This window comes from Halictus rubicundus, chromosome 12 (genome assembly GCF_050948215.1).
Source record: "Halictus rubicundus isolate RS-2024b chromosome 12, iyHalRubi1_principal, whole genome shotgun sequence".
NCBI classification, from domain to species: domain Eukaryota; kingdom Metazoa; phylum Arthropoda; class Insecta; order Hymenoptera; family Halictidae; genus Halictus; species Halictus rubicundus.
The window spans coordinates 12943904-12961832 of record NC_135160.1 but is presented as its reverse complement, the minus strand read 5'-3'; the positions used below and the strand labels follow the sequence as shown (position 1 = coordinate 12961832).

Here is a 17929-nt window from a genome sequence, read left to right as displayed (position 1 = left end):
TTATATCGAGTATAGAAAGGAAAATATTTGTATTATGAATTTAAATATTATATTAATATAAACTTTATTTGGTTCCCCTAGGGGTTACAAATTGTTACATCAATTCCCCCCTTCCTACGCCGCTTTTCCATTTTCAGTTACACCTGACTTATCACTAACTTGAACGTAAACTTGACCTAAACATAAATCTATATATATATAGAGAGAGATAAATTTAAGTATTTATATTATTAATTAATTTGATTTTTGCCGCAATGTACGCGGCATTCGACCCAGTAAGTAAATTGGCATTGGTCCGTTAAGGGTTAGCTCAAGTTATTACAGTTACGCTACCTCGAATAATTGCAGTTAAAATACCGTCTGAACTAATAATTTCTAGGTATTAACCGTTAGCACTCGAATGGCGACTGTAAGGCGACTGTAAAAATTGCTGTATCACTATTCAAAATATTTTTCACATTATTAAATTTATTTGTATTTAATAAATTACCAAACACTTGAGTATTGTACGAGTAAATTGCACCATTTTCGTACGTATAACATGAAAAAAATATACAGTAATGATTTTCAAAATAGAATTAACTTTTGTCAATGGGGATTGCTTCAAAATCATTCATTGTTTTCTAATGTCTTGTTCACGGACGAAGCAACATTCACTAATCATGGCCCAATTATACAATTATAAAATACAGGTATTCTGCTTCCATATTTTAGTTTCATACGTTTTTTCTGTCCTTGACCTTGAACAACCTTGGACTAATTATAGTCACTGAATTCCTAATGAAAGGGACTATCATTGTAGGTGTTTAGAAAAGGGTGGTTCCATTTAAAAAAGTCAAGGTGACCTTGATATCTCCAAAAAAATGACATAAAAACAAAATTTTTTTTTGGCATCGTGTCAGCCCTATTGTACCATTCAACTTTGTCCTCGCCATATTTTACGTATCTTTAGAAACAACAAAGATATTTGAGGTGCAAACGTTTGGTGACTCACCCTGTATAGAAGGGAAATATGTCGGAAGAAATGTTTCAAAGGGTTAATAGGTTAATACTTTTTCAAACAGAATTAAGAGCTGGATCGACTGACCTAATAAAAAAATATGCTTCCACGTAGAAAAACAAATTTGACCTGTGCCCTACGCACCCTCCCACGAACAAACCAATCAAACAACGTCCCTCGCGAAACGATTCGATTTTTACCCGCGATATTTTTCATTATTTACACAGTAATCGAAGTTGGTTCCAGTAACGTGCTTCTCGCTCCGTGCAAGTCCACGATCTAGTCATTACTCGACGATAAGGGAGAGAGAGTAAGAGCAGAATCGGTGGGATATCGAAGTCGAAGCGGAACAAACACGGTTCGGTGAAACGAAACGATCTTCAGGGTACAATCTTCGGAAAATGAAAAGGACGGCCCCGGTGCTTGCGCCGGAGTATCGATCGAGTCCTGGTCCCTGGCCCGCGTGAACGTCCGAGAGAGGAGAGATCGCAGGCGACCCGTTTCGTTCGGCGATCCCATTACGCGCGCAAGATTAAGCCCGTCGCGTCTAATTAGGTCTGCAGCGTGGCAGGTGTAAAGTATTGCTGACCGTCGGGCGTCTCTCGGGGCCTCGACGACGCTCTACGACGCGTCGTCCCACGGATCGGTGCGCGCCCTCGCGATTTCTGGGATTTCGTAGAAAGCCGGATTTAATCTAGGCAAGCTCCCCTCACCCCCTACCACCCCCCAGTGTACTTAGGCGAGCCTGTATTTCGCTGCATACAACTTGAGCAGACGGCCCGGTACACGCGCACGTATTTATCGGCCATAACAGCGGCTGCCTCCTCGACTAACCCAGAAAATATCCGGTGCACTTTGTTCCGGGGGGAAACGACCCTACCGACCCCCTGCGACCTTCTCGATCGAAGGCACGACTGCTGCGACGATCCAGGTCCTCCAGAACAACCCGATCCCAAAGGGATGGAAATTTCGTCGGGACTACCGGGTACTTTGACCAACCCCCCCTTTTCGGACGATGTCTAGACCCGGTCCAGGCGCACCTCAACTTCCCGATAACCAACCCCTATGCGCTTTAGCTTTGCCTTGCATTCCATCCCTGATTCATCGCTGCATTTCTTTTTCACTGCGTCGCCTTCTCGCACGAGAATCTGGAATTTTTGTCGTCGTTCAACTGGCGGGGTTTATGCATTTATGACGGAAACGAGTCGGTGACATTTGATACACGTTATTAGACTGCGGATCTCTATGCAAAAGAAAAAATATTGGCGTTGATTGCAAGACGCAGGAGCGAAATAAACATTTCTTTCTTTCGTTATTTTATTAAGCTGAAACCAATACGGTGGTGCCCTTAAATCTTTTTAATATGTCCACTGCTTGAAATTCTGCTTACCCATTTTTGTCATAAATGCATGAAATCCACAGTTTACACATTATCTGTAACATTATTTGTAATTTTTGGGAGGGTGTGATCCGTGGCTAATCTTGTTGCCCTGCAATGTCCTTTCGAGAAAACATACTCATACAATGAATATAAACTACCTTTTTCTTTTTCCATGGAATTCTGAACGATTCCATCTATGGAATAGTTAATAGATCCTTTCTATGGAATTCTGAAGAGTTTCTAATCGTTACGATCACAAAATAAATAGTGCAAGGGGTTAATAGATCCTTTCTATGGAATTCTGAAGAATTTCTAATCATTATGATCACAAGATAAATAGTAGTGCAAGGGGATAATAGATCCTTTCTGTGGAATTCTGGAGAATTTCTAATTGTTGCGATCACAAAATAAATAGTAGTGCAAGGGGTTAATAGATCCTTTCTATGGAATTCTGAAGAGTTTCTAATCATTATGATCACAAAATGAATAGTAGTGCAAGGGGTTAATAGATCCTTTCTATGGAATTCTGAAGAATTTCTAATCCTTACGATCAAAAAATAAATAGTAGTGCAAGGGGATAATAGATCCTTTCTATGGAATTCTGAAGAATTTCTAATCATTATGATCACAAACTAATAGTAGTGCAAGGGATAGTAGTGCTAGACCCTTGAGCAGTAATAGCAATTTCAAACGTGAATCCACAACTCAAGTAAAGTAATCCAATCATTAAAGTAATCTAAGTAAAGTAATCTATTTTCTATCTATTTTCCCCACTAAAGTAATCTAATAATTTTCTTTAGAGTTATTACATAAAAGACAGTTTCTAAGCTTCCTTCTTGATACAGCATTGGAAGTCTCATAAATAGCCTCAAATAAACAGGCTTAATTAAGATGAAAAGAATTGCAGAATATACAAGACGTGCACACAGTCCACGAGCGAATTCTCGCAGAATTTTCTGCACCTTGAAATTCCCTTCGGCCGAACGGGACCCTCTAAAAGGGTCAGGAAGGCCTGAAAGACTAGAAAAAGGTTAAGCAAACGTGGATAGGGATCGCGATCGAAGCGAGGCCTGCTTCCAGGAGTCTCTCCGTGGAAAATTCCTGGATCGATCCTCCCTGGGAAGAAGGGGATGAAGGATTGTTCCGGGGGCTGAATGGCCGACCTCTCGAACGGCTCGCGAATTCGATGAAAGTTTTCCCTTTTTGTAGCCGCGGAACAACGGAGGGTCGGATACGGGGTCGAGGCCGAGGGCGCATGCTCTCGGAAAATTCGCAGGAAACGCAATTTGGAGGTACAACGCGATCCGGTTCGCGTTACGACTTTATTCTCTCCACTTTCGTAGTTTCGGCTTTCCTGCTCTCTCGGACGATGCTCGCGAAAAACGGGGCGTCGTTTTTCTGCAGCGGCGCCGACGTCGTCGTCGTCGTCGTCGTCGCGTTTTGGAATTCGGTCTGCAGATTCCACGAGCCGCGGCTTCCGGAACAATTTCTCCGGCGGATCGAATAACCGGTTGACCAACGATTAGCGAGACGCGATATTCTCGTTCAACCTTTCCGCTTGCCGACCAATTAACCGTCCTCTATAATTCCTCTCGCAATTTTCACGTTCTTCCGGAAATATCGCGAAACCGCTTCGAATACTCTTTTAGGACACTGTAGAGTCATGTATAGCTCTAACACGTTACTTATCGACCTCCCGTAGATTTTCAACGTTTATAAACTGCAGATTTTTATACAAACTAAAAATTGTCTGCGTCCGCAGCGAGAAGCGAGAGCCGCTTAAACGTATTTTTCTGTCTTTAATTTGAGCAAACCGAAAGTAATGTACAGTACAGTCTTGATCATAGTTGAACGGAGCTACACGATCTTAGTCAGTTCGCCTAAACCTTCCTTCACTGGGGGGAGTAAACATGCCGTGTAGTCCGATACCGGGTCGGGAATATCGGTGTGAACCTCTACTAATCAAATTACAATCAAAACTTCTTTATTTTTCATTATTTCTTTATGGGACTTTCAGCAGCTTATTTGTGGCATTTTTCTGATTAAAATGATACTAAACACGATGTAATTTGAACTGTATTTAGTGGTCTTAAGAAAATAGTAGTCCTACACGATCTATGTCACAGCACGGCCCCGAGGATTGGGCTTAGATCAAGACTTTACTGTATCGACACTTTTCAATTCTTTCGATCTATTCGCTGTTTCAAATTGTAGTTGTTCATTTTTAGCATACACGCATACAATCCAATATTAACACGTTGACTGCCATGTCATCCACATATGGATGACGGAATTATTTCTCCAGGTTTTAAAATGAATTTTTATGTTAATATATTCGTTGTATCAAATTTGATTAGGATCTGTAAAACGCAAGAAAGTTGGAGGACTACACAATATCATACATTTAAGTTTTTCAATTTTTATTTCATTCAATAACTTACTTCGATTTTATGGAGTCTTTGAGGTTTCTAGTTGGGCAGTCAAAGTGTTAAAGCTAGTGTTCCTTTTCGAGAATTCTTTCTCGAAAATTTCTCGCGAAATTTTATAATAGATTATTTCTCATTTAAAATTCTTTTAGATTCGTATTTAAAACTGTAGAAAAACTGAATACTGAATCGAGTAATGAGTTTCTTGTTGTTATTAAAGAAGAAACAAAAGAAAAGCGTAAAGTTTCACTTTATAAAGGTTTGGTAAAAGTTCCCAATATTTTTTTATTTTATTAAAAATCCTCGAGAATTCTCGAGAAACATAGTCTTATTTCTCATTTCTCAAGAAATGAAAAAATGTTGAGAAATCAGGAACACTAGTTAAAGCGCAAGAAGAATGATTCAGTAGAATGGTCGGATCATGATCAGACGCGTCCGTCGACACAGTATCACGCGCCCTTCGATGGGCACGCTATTGGATTACAAGAAGGGACAATCCACATATCATTCTAAACCTATTCAAACGCAGTTAATGCATAAATTTTCCATTTTGCATAAAGATCCGCAGTCTACGTACAGGGTGTGCCAAAACAATTGTAAGCAGATGAAAGGGATCGAAACCTGATTCCCTGTGTATGGGAACTGCAGGACTGCTCCGATTGGAACAACGTATGGAAATTAGGATAGTGGGAGGGTTCCTGGGCCGAGGAGCCGATCAGCTGGGAATCTTTCCTGAAATCGCGCGTTATAGTTTACAGTCGTCCAGCTTCTCCGGCGCGAGTTAAGAGGAGGATCCCAGGGGCGCGGCGCGCGGCGATTAATCTTTCGAGCGCGACAGACGGAATCCGGAGCGCGTTGTCGTCGAGCGATACGAAGCGGAAGGGAGGGGGTGTTAACGAGGAGCTGCTATCCATCGTGGAGCGTCGTAGCCGCGCTCGATAACCGCCGCACGCGACGTATGGACGACGTATGGACCTTGCGCCCAACGTCGCGTCGCGTCGCGTCGCGTCGCCTCTCGTCGACGACTGCCAACCCGCGTGTCGCGTCCTGTCGCGCTTTGTTCACTCGACCCGAGAAACGATTTTCGATCTACCGCCGCTGCTACACTGGGAAACACAGGCGTCGTTAGCGGTTCGGTCATCAAGCATTCTCGTCTCGAGCCGTCGGAAAAGCGCGCGACGCTTCGCACGGTTGCCGGCTGAGCGAAATTGAAATTGATGTCGCGCGAACAAGCGTGACAATGATCGCGAAAGTTAACCGATGTCGCGTCTACCGTTCTCCTGGTCCTACCACGGTGATGTGGATTGTGTTCGCTTAATTATCGTCCAGCTTCTTTCCCGACGTTGTTGAGTATGCAAGATCCTCGAGGGAGTTGAAGCCACCGATTAATAGACCACGAGTCTCTGTGTGGGGACAGGTATGGTAATCTGGAGCATCTTACAAGAGAATGCAAGGGAAATGGAGGATAGATACGAATGTCGAAGCGTGGATCCAAAAGTTGAGAAAGTAGAGAGATAAGAGAGCAGAAATTTAACTCTTTGAGCAACACGCTTTTAACACTAGGTTTACGGGACCCGTCAAAATGACGGATTCTAATATTTTTAAATTGCGAATATTGAGATTGTGAAAATGCATCCATGAGCAATTATTTAACGAAATGATTTCTTTGGGTATATATTATTCAAGAAATGGCTACAAACTTTGATCGATACATTCACGTTGTTTTTATAAAGTAATGTAAAATAGTCATTTTTAGTGCTTCGTAAACCTAGTGTTAAAGAAAATAAAAACCTTCGTTGCGTAGAATTTTGCGAATTCACTGCGTCAAACTGCGCCAAACTTAATCACAGCAGCACACCTACTGATGCGTTTTGATTTGTATACATTCTTTTTCCACTTATTTCCGCATTTACCATTGGTACATAGCATTGCCAACTGAATGAAAAACTTTAAATAAAATATTAAACCGTATGACTATGAGTAACATCAACTTTTCGAGGTGGGTTAAAATATATCCCACCACGCATGAAAAGCTAAGCAAAAGGTGGGATAGTTTTTAACCCACCTAGCCGCAAAGAGTTAAATGTAATGAAGCGTAAACCAGAGGTAACATAGTAGGAAATGGTGCAATAATCGGGATAAGAATAGGAATAGGCAGAATATAATAGTGGTCAGAGTAGGGATGAGTGAGTCAGAGAGAGAAAGGGAGAGGGAAGATAGTTTTATTTTGTTGTAATTACAGGATATTGTAAACCGAGCCCAATTCTTGGCTGCAAGGCTGAATAAAGCAATATTATTAATATATCACGAATTTTTTGGATTCATGCAGACATCGGCTGGGTGAAACGTAAAAGAGAAAAAATTAGTAAGACATGCGCCAGGGACCGCAGGTTTTTGGGCAAACTCGAGAAAAAATGTCTTTTCGAGAGAAAACTCGTGAGCGGTACGCAACGTGTTAAGAATATCGGCACCGTAGGATTTTTAAATGATTTCAAACTTGCCACAGTCGGAGACGTGAATGAGTCAGACGATTTTCAACGCGATTCACCGTTTGTCCGTCTGTCGCAGGTGCTCCTGTTCCCGGAGGAGGGCTGGGCGAGAAGCGCGAGCAGTTCCTACTGGACGTTGTCGCTGTTCTGGTGGAGCCGGAGTCGGTGCAAGGTCGTCGAAGTCGCTGGGACCAGGAGGTAAGTGGTAAGTGGTAAGTCGCAAGTCGTAAATCGCGAGTCCGTGTCGAGCTGGCCGGCCTCTGCGCGGCTTCGGAACTTTTATTGCCTGGATTTCCCTTCTGAAACAGCCGCGGAAAACAGCTTCGAACAACGCCGAGCGACGACGTTTAGAGACGTTAGCATAGGATCCTCCATTCCGCTAAATTTTTCACGCTGAAGAAGCTACGTGGAGCAACTTTTTATCGCCTCCTATTGTCTTCTTCATTTTTTATCGAATGGAAGAAGAAGAAGAAGAAGAAGAAGGCAACAAGAAAGTTGCTCCATGTTGACACAGTTTTACAATATCCGAGACCTTACTATAATGCTGATGGGTCTGACCATGACCGATTCTACTCACTGCGAGTAGTAGGCGTTTTTCTCGAAAACGGGGCGTCGAGCAAAAAAATGTGATTACATCTTTTCGAATTGTCAGAGTCACTGTTCGGTCTCTTACTTCGGAAATACCCGGTATATCTGTTGGTTCTCCAAGAAAACAGGCGTTGCGCTGCACCGTCCTGGAGCAGTTCGCGTTTCGGCGCCGCGGCGCCCGGATAGGACACGTACGGCAGGGTTACGTCGTCGTCGCGACGCTCTCCCTGTAATCGTATTCCCAGCGCGGCCGAAATTCGAGCTTTTGCCGGGTACGTGGCCGGAATTGTCTATTCCTCGTTGCAGCCGCTCTATCTGCCGTACGTATGGCCGTCACTCGAGAATTACAGGGACAACGCGCGTCCGAAACTTCGCTGTCCCCTTGTTTCCCTTTCGCAGCTACGGATTATCAGGTTATTCGCGCGAGTTCTCGCGCCCGCGCTCGACGCGTTCCGAACTGACCATTTCCCTGCGTTTCCCATTATTTTTCGAACCACCGATACTCTCCCCCCCCCCCCCCCCAGCGAAACAATCGAGAGACTCGAGTATCGTTGCACTTACTAAATGAATCGATGACAATTTCCTTTTGTTCCCCATTATTTTTCGGTCCACCAATTCTCGGTCCTCTCTCCTGCATTCGGATAATCGAATGTCGTTGCTGTTACTTGTGGGTGGACTGTGGAGTTTATGCACTCACGAGAAAAATTAGTAAGAGAGATTTGAAACGGTAGAGAGACTAAAAGAATTAAGTAATTTTGATATGTGATTTGAAATTTTTTAATATTTTAACACTAGGTTCGAGGGACCCGTCGAAGTAACGAATATTTTTAATTTACGCTTACTGAGATTGCAAAGATGCACCCGTGAGGGATTACACTGATTTCTCTGTATATGTCGCAAAGGCCTGGGCGATAAATGTCGCGGAATTATGAGCGAGGAGTGTGAGCATAACATGTGTCATTTGTGTTGACATATATCGAGAATTCACTGTATTCAACTGTATTTCTTCGGGTAAATATTACTGGAAAAAACCTTCTTGTTATGTTTACAGAGTAACGTGAATTGTTTCTGTAAACCTAGTGTTAAAAAGAAATATTCCTGAGAGGCTCCTGCGTCCGCAATTGATTCATTTTTTTATTTTGCATAATAATTTATTTCTGCTTACAATCTCCCAGCCTCTCCCACACTGAAACAGCTGTGGCAGTCGAATATCGTTGCTATTACTTATGAATTTCACGGCCTTGAGAGTGCTGACATTTATCACGGCACTTGAGCTCGATGAATCATCGAGCGATAAAATGCAGCGTTATAGTTCGCAGCTAAAATCAGCCTTGATTGGACTGCGGTTTAGAATCGTGCATAGATAATCTGGCATTTACCATAGAATTCACTAGTCCGAAGACTGTAAAAACATTGTGTATTTTTTACTTAGCTTCTGCTTCTCGCGATTAACTCGAACAATGTTTGTTTCGACGTCTGTTTACGACTTGAACCTAATATTTGTATAATTCTGCGGTGTCGTGTACACGCTTTATCGCGCAATCTTCCTTCACCTTTGTCTGACTAGATTTTGTCTGATTGTCTTATCCTCCGCGTCACTGTTTCGACTACTCGCTGTTGTCTACCGGCTGATCATTCTTTTATCTCGATTGTGCTCTCGAATTTATGAGCCGTCGATTTTGCAACGGGTCGACGAACGGGGTCGGAACGTTGCACTGCGGTCCCGCGTCAGGGTTTAATGGTTCGGAATCGATATAGCTTTTTCGAAAGATTTAAAAGTCGAATCGGGAATGTCTAAATGTTTTTCAATGCCAGAATTTGTGGCTGATGTGTACGGAAGACGAATGATTACGTTCGTTTTAGTACATTTCTACGTCACCTTCGCGAGGATCTTAACATGTTCGCTGGCAACAACGAGTTATCTCGTAGGTCGATGTTTGTGTTTAGGCGCCAGTATTTTCTACTTAGGCGCCAGTATTTTCATGTTCTTTGAAGGTATCTGGCTTTGGGGATTAGAACAAAACACAACAATTTTTCCCCATAAATACGTGTTTTGTATTTTTATTTTAGAATTAATTAACTAAAATTTGTTGGCGTGGTGGAACCGTTTTTGAAAATGTCGCTCGGCAGCGAACGCGTTAACGAATTCCAGTCCATTCAACTCTGCGGAAAAACGAAACTCTCGAACGGTTGCTATGTTGACCTCCGAACAATTATCTCCAAAAACTCCTACAAAGTCGGAGCAATATGGTCATTGTAATCGACAGACTGTGGATCTTTCTGCAAAGTAAAAGTAGCCTGCATCAATTGCATTTAAAAGTTTCTTTCTTTCTTTAATACATAACAAATTGAAAATAATACATCGACGTGATCTATCTGGATGTTTCTACCGTTTCAAATTGCAACAACTCGTTTTTATTGTAATTGTATAAAATCCGCAGTCTAGCAATCGAACCTGCAAAGTTCAGTTCGTATAACTGTGTTATGGACCAAATTAATTTTCCAAAATAGAGGAAAAATTGTGACAACGTGACACCGTCACACATGTGTGAATATAGCTTAATTAATTTTATACACTGTTCAAAGTCTAGCACTCAGCTTACTATTCAGAGACGTCACGAAGACTGTCTAACAAAGGTTTCAATTGTTTTGTATTTCGCAGAGGTGCACTATGTTTAACATTACGGTGAATGTAATTATGATGATTTTAACGGTGAATGTGGGCAACGACAAGAATTATGCTAGCGACCGTGTTAACCCTTAACGGACCAATGCTGCCATATAAGCGGTATGACACTTATCGAGTCCAATGCCGCGTATGTGGCGGCAAAAATCAAATTTAAATCATCTGGTTATCCTATTACTCTGAATATATACAGGGTGGTTGGTAACTGGTGGTACAAGCGGAAAGGGGGTGATTCTACGCGAAGAAAGAAGTCGAAAATATAGAATAAAAATTTTTCGTTTGAGGCTTTGTTTTCGAGAACATTGAGTTTCAAAATGCAGCCAATGCGGGTGTTATTCGATAGGAATTGTCTACTGCGTCTGATCATGACCTACCAATTCTACTTTCTGCGCATACTAAAGCACGCGAATCCGACGGATCTTTAAATTCGATTTTCTCGAAAACAAAACCTCAAACGAAAAATTTTTATTCTATATTTTCGACTTCTTTTTTCGCGTAGAATCACCCCCTTTCCGCTTGTACCACCAGTTACCAACCACCCTGTATATTAATAAATTCTCACTAAAATATAAATATTTTCGTTTCTATACTCGATATAAAAACGCTGAGTCCACAGTTTCGTATGAAAAATAGCTTTTGGACCTGGTGGGAAGCAAACTTGAAACACTTCCGGGCCGTTAAGGGTTAAACGTTTCGGGTGACTGGATCATGATCGCGTCCGGCGAATCAGCCGTTCGGGGGGGATCGATGATCGTGCATAACGCGTCATGAAGCGGCCCCGATCGAGCATCGAAAGGGTGCTCCGGCAGGCAGTTTCCTTTGTGAAGCGAATCGAGGACCGGAGGAAAAGTCAAAGCACCAGCCATAGTGGATTTTAAACCGAGTGTTGGATCCGCCGCACTTCAATGGAGGGCGTTTAAACTTTTAATGATCGTCGCCGACTGAACCGCTCGCCGGAATAAGCCCCTCGAGCCACCAGGGAACCCTCTCCCTCTCCCTCTCCCTCTCCCTCTCCTCTCCTCTCCTCTGAACTATGCTGCTCTGCCCACTCACGCTCTCCCACGGTCTCTTATAGTCTCTCATTCTCTCACACGGCTCGCCCATATCGTACGCGCACCTTCTCCACCCACGCTCGTGCTTCATCCGCTTCTTCCGCTTCCGAAAACGGTCGAACCTCCGCCGTTTTTCCCTCCCCCCTTCCCTTTCCCTTTCCCTTTCCCTTTTCACTCCGCCGTCCCGTCCCGATGTTTCTTCCCGGCGCTGTTTTATTCATTAAATAAAAGGAGGTAGTTCTGCGCCGGGCCTGCAGAACTACCTCCCCCCGATTTCATTCATTTTCGGATATATATCGTACAAATTGAACTACTTTTTCCTTCATTCTCCTTCTCCTACATTCGCGACGCCGCACAGTGGGCAATTTGGACGAAATCGGATTCAAGATCAAAGAACTTTCGATAGAAATGAGGTAGAGCGATGACATTTTTTTTTTTTTAATTAAAGCTGAAACTTTGTAGAATATGGGAAAAATAGGGAGATTATTACCATCGAATCATTTCAACGAAAAAATGATTTCATTAGTTTTTGTCACAGAAATCTATTTTTTGCGAAATCCTCAGGTCGTAGACAAATTTTGAGACCAGATTTGAAATCAGCGTGAAAAAATCTATGGGGAATGATGTATAGCACGTTAAGAAACAATTTTTCCGCGCGTGGTATTGGAAAAACCACAATTTTCTTGAAATTGTGCAAGTTTAACGAATTTTCTCAAGGTTAAAAAGCGTTCGTACCACAATCTCCCTATTTTTCGCATATTCTACAAAGTTGCAGCTTTCATTTAAAAAAAATTTCATCGCTCTACCTCATTCCTATCGAAAGTTCCTTGATTTTGAATCCGATTTCGTCCAAATTGCCCACTGTGCGGCGGGTCGAGTATCGGTGCAAAGCGCACTACGCAAACGGAGCAAGAGATTGCTAATTTTATAATTTTTACTTTTTTTTTATAACACTTTACCGTCGTATTCGTCTCGTTTTTCTAATTAAAATGACACCCAACACGATATACAGCGTTTACTCGATATATGTCCAAAACATGGGTCTGGACATATATCGGCCAGGAGATACCATTCTTTGATCCACTCGATCTTATACTCCTCGGCGATCGAGGTTTCCCGAGATTCTTGGCCCTTCACAAGGTTTACGGCAGTGGGGATACTTCTGGGACTTTTATCGGCTAGGCATTTGGGACATATATAGAGTAAACTCTGTATTGTGATTATATATGTCACCAAGGCCTGGGTGATAAAGGTCGCGGAATTATTCCCACTACCAAGGGGGATACTCCGTGACGATACACAACGCTGACAAGATGTTGTGACAAATATCGAGCATTCACTGTACGGGGTGTATAAAAATTATATGTCACGACCACCATAGCGTGATTCTACATCTCTAGATCGGTGGAAATCTGTTAAAAAAATGCACCGCAAAATTCACCTTGACCTTGGAAATCAAGGTCAAAGTGTCGAAAAATTTTCTTTTATTGCATCGTATAGTACTCATCACTCCAATTTTTCGATACTTTGACCTTAAGTTTCGAGGTCAAAATGAATTTTGCGGTGCATTTTTTTCACAGATCTCCACCGATCCGGAGGTGTAGAATCACGCTATGATGCTCGTGACATATAATTTTTATACACCCTGTACACAGTTAGGGTTACAATTGCTCGTTTAATAAGCGAAGAAAGTTTCTTCTAAACTTTCTTCTAATCTTTCTAAACTTTCTTTTTCATTCGCTGCCCTTCTCCACGTTCGGCGCGCTGCAAAGAAAGCAGCACCTCTGCTATAACTGTCGCTCGGCTGGCCCGACGATGCGACAGTTACGGAGAGACTACGGTTTCGCGAATATTTCGAAAACTGAGCGAGACCGCCACTATCACCAATGGAAAAAGTTGTTAAGGTTTATAACTGGACAGCGGATTTTATGCATTTATGACAAAAACGAGTAGGTGTAATTTGAAACAGTAAAGACATCAGAAACATACTATTATATTATTTTCAGCTTACCGAACGTATTAGAAAAGAAAATAAATTTCTATTTCGTTCTAGTTCGTTGCGATTTAGGCAGACAAATTTTATTATGCATAAAGGTCCGCTGTCTATTTACACATCGAAAAGTCATCGAAATCGTTGGATCATTGTTATCGGGTAATCGATCGCCTTGATTAACCGGTTCCGATCCGGAGCTTGACCCGGAAGCTTTCCGTTTCCGTCACGCGGATTTTCCGCGCGTGCAACTCGCTCGTGCCGGACCTCCTCGGGAACTAACGTAATCCAGATCGAATGGGCGTGAAATATCGGGTCGGGGGAAAAAAAAAATAAAAGCGGAACAAGCTACTCTAGCCGCCCTGCTCTCACCCCCGTGTCGCGCCCCGGCAACGCTAATCGCATTACCGATTTACGAGACGATAAAACGCTTACGAGGGCCGACTGAACGCGCGTTTGTTCGCCGAGGGCCGACCTGTCGGATGTCGCCGACAGCTGGAACATTTTCGAGCGTATCGCGGAAATACCTAACCCTCGAAACTCGCGAATATTCCCGTTCGACGCGACGCGACGCGACGCCGACGCTCGCGATTTCGACGCGTAATTATAATACTCGATCATCGGGAATGTCCCGGCGATTGGGAGTGCGTGTGTCGTCCGTGTTCACTGAATCGAACGACCCGTGTGTTCCAGGTACAGCACCGAGGCGAAAATGGTGGACTCCGGGACAGGCACGCTTTACATCATCGGTTCCTTTAAGCGAATGACTACCGATCCCGATTTCAAGGTACACCGTCATCTACTACGAGACCTTTCACGTTTCTCGCGCCTTCCGCCCGGGTACGTAACAAGTGTTCAGCGCAAAACTGGTGCAAGTCAATATTTAGCCTGGCTCGCGCAAGACAAATATCCTTGGATATTATTGCGAACGGTTGCTTGGCTCCTCGTTATCCAATTATTAACCCTCAACTGGTCCGGAAGTGTTTCGAGTTTACTTCCCACCAGGTCCAAGCTACTTACGAACAGGAACTGTGGACTCAAAACTGTTTTATATCGAATATAGAAAGGAAGATATTTATATTATACATAAGCAAAACTGCCATGACACTTATATGACTGACACTGGTCCGTTAAGGGTTAACTGGCTTGCACCATTTTTGCACTGAACGGCTCAAATCTCGTGGTGCTGTCACGAAGAAATCCATCGGTTTGTCCAAGTTGTTATGTAAAAATAATACCACACCTAGAACACATTTATTTCGTATAAAGATCCGCGTCGATTAATCACTTTGCGTGCGATACAGTGAATTCTCGATATACGTCAGCAACACGGGTCCTGCCAGAGACTAGTATCGTGCAGGAGACATGCCCCCAGTAATGTTTACACTCCTCGGCGTCCGAGGACTCTCCGAGTCACTACCGAGGTAGAGGGGATAGTTCCGCGACATTTATCCTCTAGGTCTCGGCGACATATACAGAGAAATCACTGTAAATCACTTCTAGTGGCTCTGGGCTACCTGAAACGTGTTCTAAAATTTTCCGTGCGATTCAACTCGTACTTCTCGCCCGTCAAAATGCAAATGCTCGAGCCTCCGTTCAATTGTTGTTGAATTGCCCGCGTGAAGGCGTTCGCTCGACGAAATTCGGCAGACAGATAGACAAGGGTGCAGGGAGCCGAGCCGCAGGACCATTAAATCTTGTCTGATATCGACGCGGTGAAACGGATGGAGTTTCTTTCGGATAGCACGCCGTAGACTCTGGAGAACGTGGGGACGAAGGGGCGAGGCGAGGCGAGGCGAGGCGAGGCAAGGCGAGGCAAGGCGAGGCGAAGGGTGGCGAAGCCAGCGAAACCTGGGCTTTTCCGAATGACCCAAATCCTAAAGTGGCTTCTATTGTGCCGGCGACGGTGTAACGTATGGACGACATAGAAATTTATGACGCTAAAGCGCGACCGTCAGCAGCACACGTAGAACGGCACGAATACGTGCGCGCCAGCGTCTGCTTCCTTCTGCACATAGGTCGTATTATATCGTGGACGCGGTTAGATCAACCACGGATACCTAATCTCTCGGTAAAACGACGATCGGCATACTCGAGTCTCGTTATATTCGACGGTCTTGTCTCAAGTGCTTTGGTTTAATAAATTCGATATTAATCCGTCGCACTCGAAGCTATTATTCACAACGAAATCAAGACGTCAATCTTTCCAAAACATATTCGTTTTGTTCTCCTGTACAGCACCTTTCCTTGCAATTTACAAATTCCTTGTATCTTTTCTATCAGGGACTATGAAAATTAAAATAAAGAAATATAGAATATATTTCTATATATATATAATAAGTTTATCCTTTCGTTCTTTAATTTATCTTGAGGAAATAATAACCAAACTGAGTTTCGCTGTAAACACAGGATTAAAGTTTTTTATTCGCTATTTACAATTATTTACATTATTTACATTGGTTACACTCTTACCTGTAAACGCAAGAAACGACATTAAAAGCTATTATTCCACAAAGATTTATGTAAGAAAGTGACAATCCTAATCAATTAGATTTTGCGATGCGCGTCGCTTTTCTCTCTTTTGTGTCTCTACTCTTATCAACTGTCAATCCGCCATGTTGTTCTACAGACATGCGCAATACATATCCAACTCAAAATGAGTTTTAAAAGGAATACGATAAATTTACATAACCTCTATCGTATTTCTTTCACATATTTATTTATATATTTCTAGAATAGAAATGAGCTAATTGAATAAAAGTTTTTTGTAACATGAAAATTATAAATATCTAATTTGATGTGAAATGTAATGCGAGGCATATTTTCCTTGTTAGATAAAAAGATCCCGATTTTTCCTTTTCCAATCGACGGTCTTCGGGAATGCTTACGGCACGATTTCTTCAGGAACGTTAGCGTTGCATGAGAAGCAGTAAAATCAGGTTGAATAAAATTCATCCGTGCGGACACTTTTGTGATTCGCTGTATTTCGGCCAGCGAGAAAACCAACGTTGATCTCGAACGCGACAGCAAAGTTTATTAACACGTTAATACCAGTGCTTTATCTTCGAGGCTTAAAAATCATAATAATCGGAAACCAGGTTATTAGATTAGGTTACTGTAAAAAATCCTCAGCCATGAATCATGTGTCAGAAAATGTTTCACAGAATTCTCGAAAGGTATGATGCCTCGTAGTCCGAGCAAACATTGTGCCCCTTAACCCTTTCCAGGCGAAACATTTTTCTAAACTGGGAACAGAATTGCCATAACTTCAGACATGTCACCCGTGGTGAAAAGAGACCAAAGAAAACACCTAATGTATCATCGAGCTGGAAAGAGTTAAGGGCCAAGGTTCACTAATTTTTCTCCGTTCGATGATATCATTAACACAAGAACCACCGAACCAGTCAACACGACTGATCCCTAATCTTTTCCTCCACAGTTACTCAAATTAAGAATGTTTCCATCAGAAATTTTTGAATGAACTTCTTCATTGAAGCACACGTTGGAACAAAACTGGTCCGAGGTTTGAATAGTCGTAGTCTTGTCGCTATTACAAAGCAGTATACAGTGAATTCTCGATATATGTCAACAAAACGGGTCCTGCCAGTGACAGATATCGTCCAGAAGATACTATTCTTCGATCCACGCTGATTTACACTCCCGGCGTCCGAGGCCTCTGGTGCTTATACCCTGCGCGGTAGTGGGGATAATTCCGCGACGTATAACGTCCAGGCCTCGGCGACATATATAGAGAAATCACTGCAGATCAGATGTATTTGTTACTCGGGGTCTGAACGAGCCTGGTTTCTTTCTGTCGGCAGTTGTACCTGACGTCGAACGTCTCGTCGAGCGACTTCAACATGGGCTACAGTATGACGGGCACGTTGGAGCGTGGCTGTAAAAAGACCAACACCTTCCAAATGACTCACTTCGCGGTGATTCGCCGGCGGGACTACGAAAAGGCCTACGAGTATGCGAACACCTCCTAGTGTCCGTCCACGCCCACGCTGTCCGAGCGTGGGGATTGCGAGCACTATGCGTGAACGGGGGGAGGAGGAAAGGAAAATCGAAAAAGGAGAGAAAAAGGAATGTGCGTCCTCTTCCGTTCCCCTCGGTGTCCGCTTCGCGCTCGTCATTCAGCATCGTCATCGTCATCGTCGGTCGTCGTCGTCGTTGTCGCTGTCGCGATCCGAGCTTACAACGAGCGAGTCTGTAGAAGTGGCGGGCCAAAACAACGACGAGCAACACCCCGCGAACAAAAAGCAAATGTCAAACGTCCAAAGGTAGTGTTTAAAACTTAGATCGAATGAAGATATA

The 17929-nt window shown here is 43.1% G+C and overlaps 1 protein-coding gene across 1 annotated transcript in view; it reads left to right on the top strand.

The window, feature by feature from the left end:
• Positions 1 to 17672, top strand: part of LOC143359888 (uncharacterized) — a 38380-nt gene extending 20708 nt beyond the window's left edge. Inside the window, exons 3-5 of the mRNA XM_076798225.1 lie at positions 7376 to 7494; positions 14306 to 14399; positions 17434 to 17672. Coding sequence (XP_076654340.1) covers positions 7376 to 7494; positions 14306 to 14399; positions 17434 to 17601 — 381 coding nt within the window. The 3' untranslated portion in view covers positions 17602 to 17672. The remainder of the gene's footprint in view (positions 1 to 7375; positions 7495 to 14305; positions 14400 to 17433) is intronic.
• The last annotated feature ends 257 nt before the right edge of the window (positions 17673 to 17929 follow it).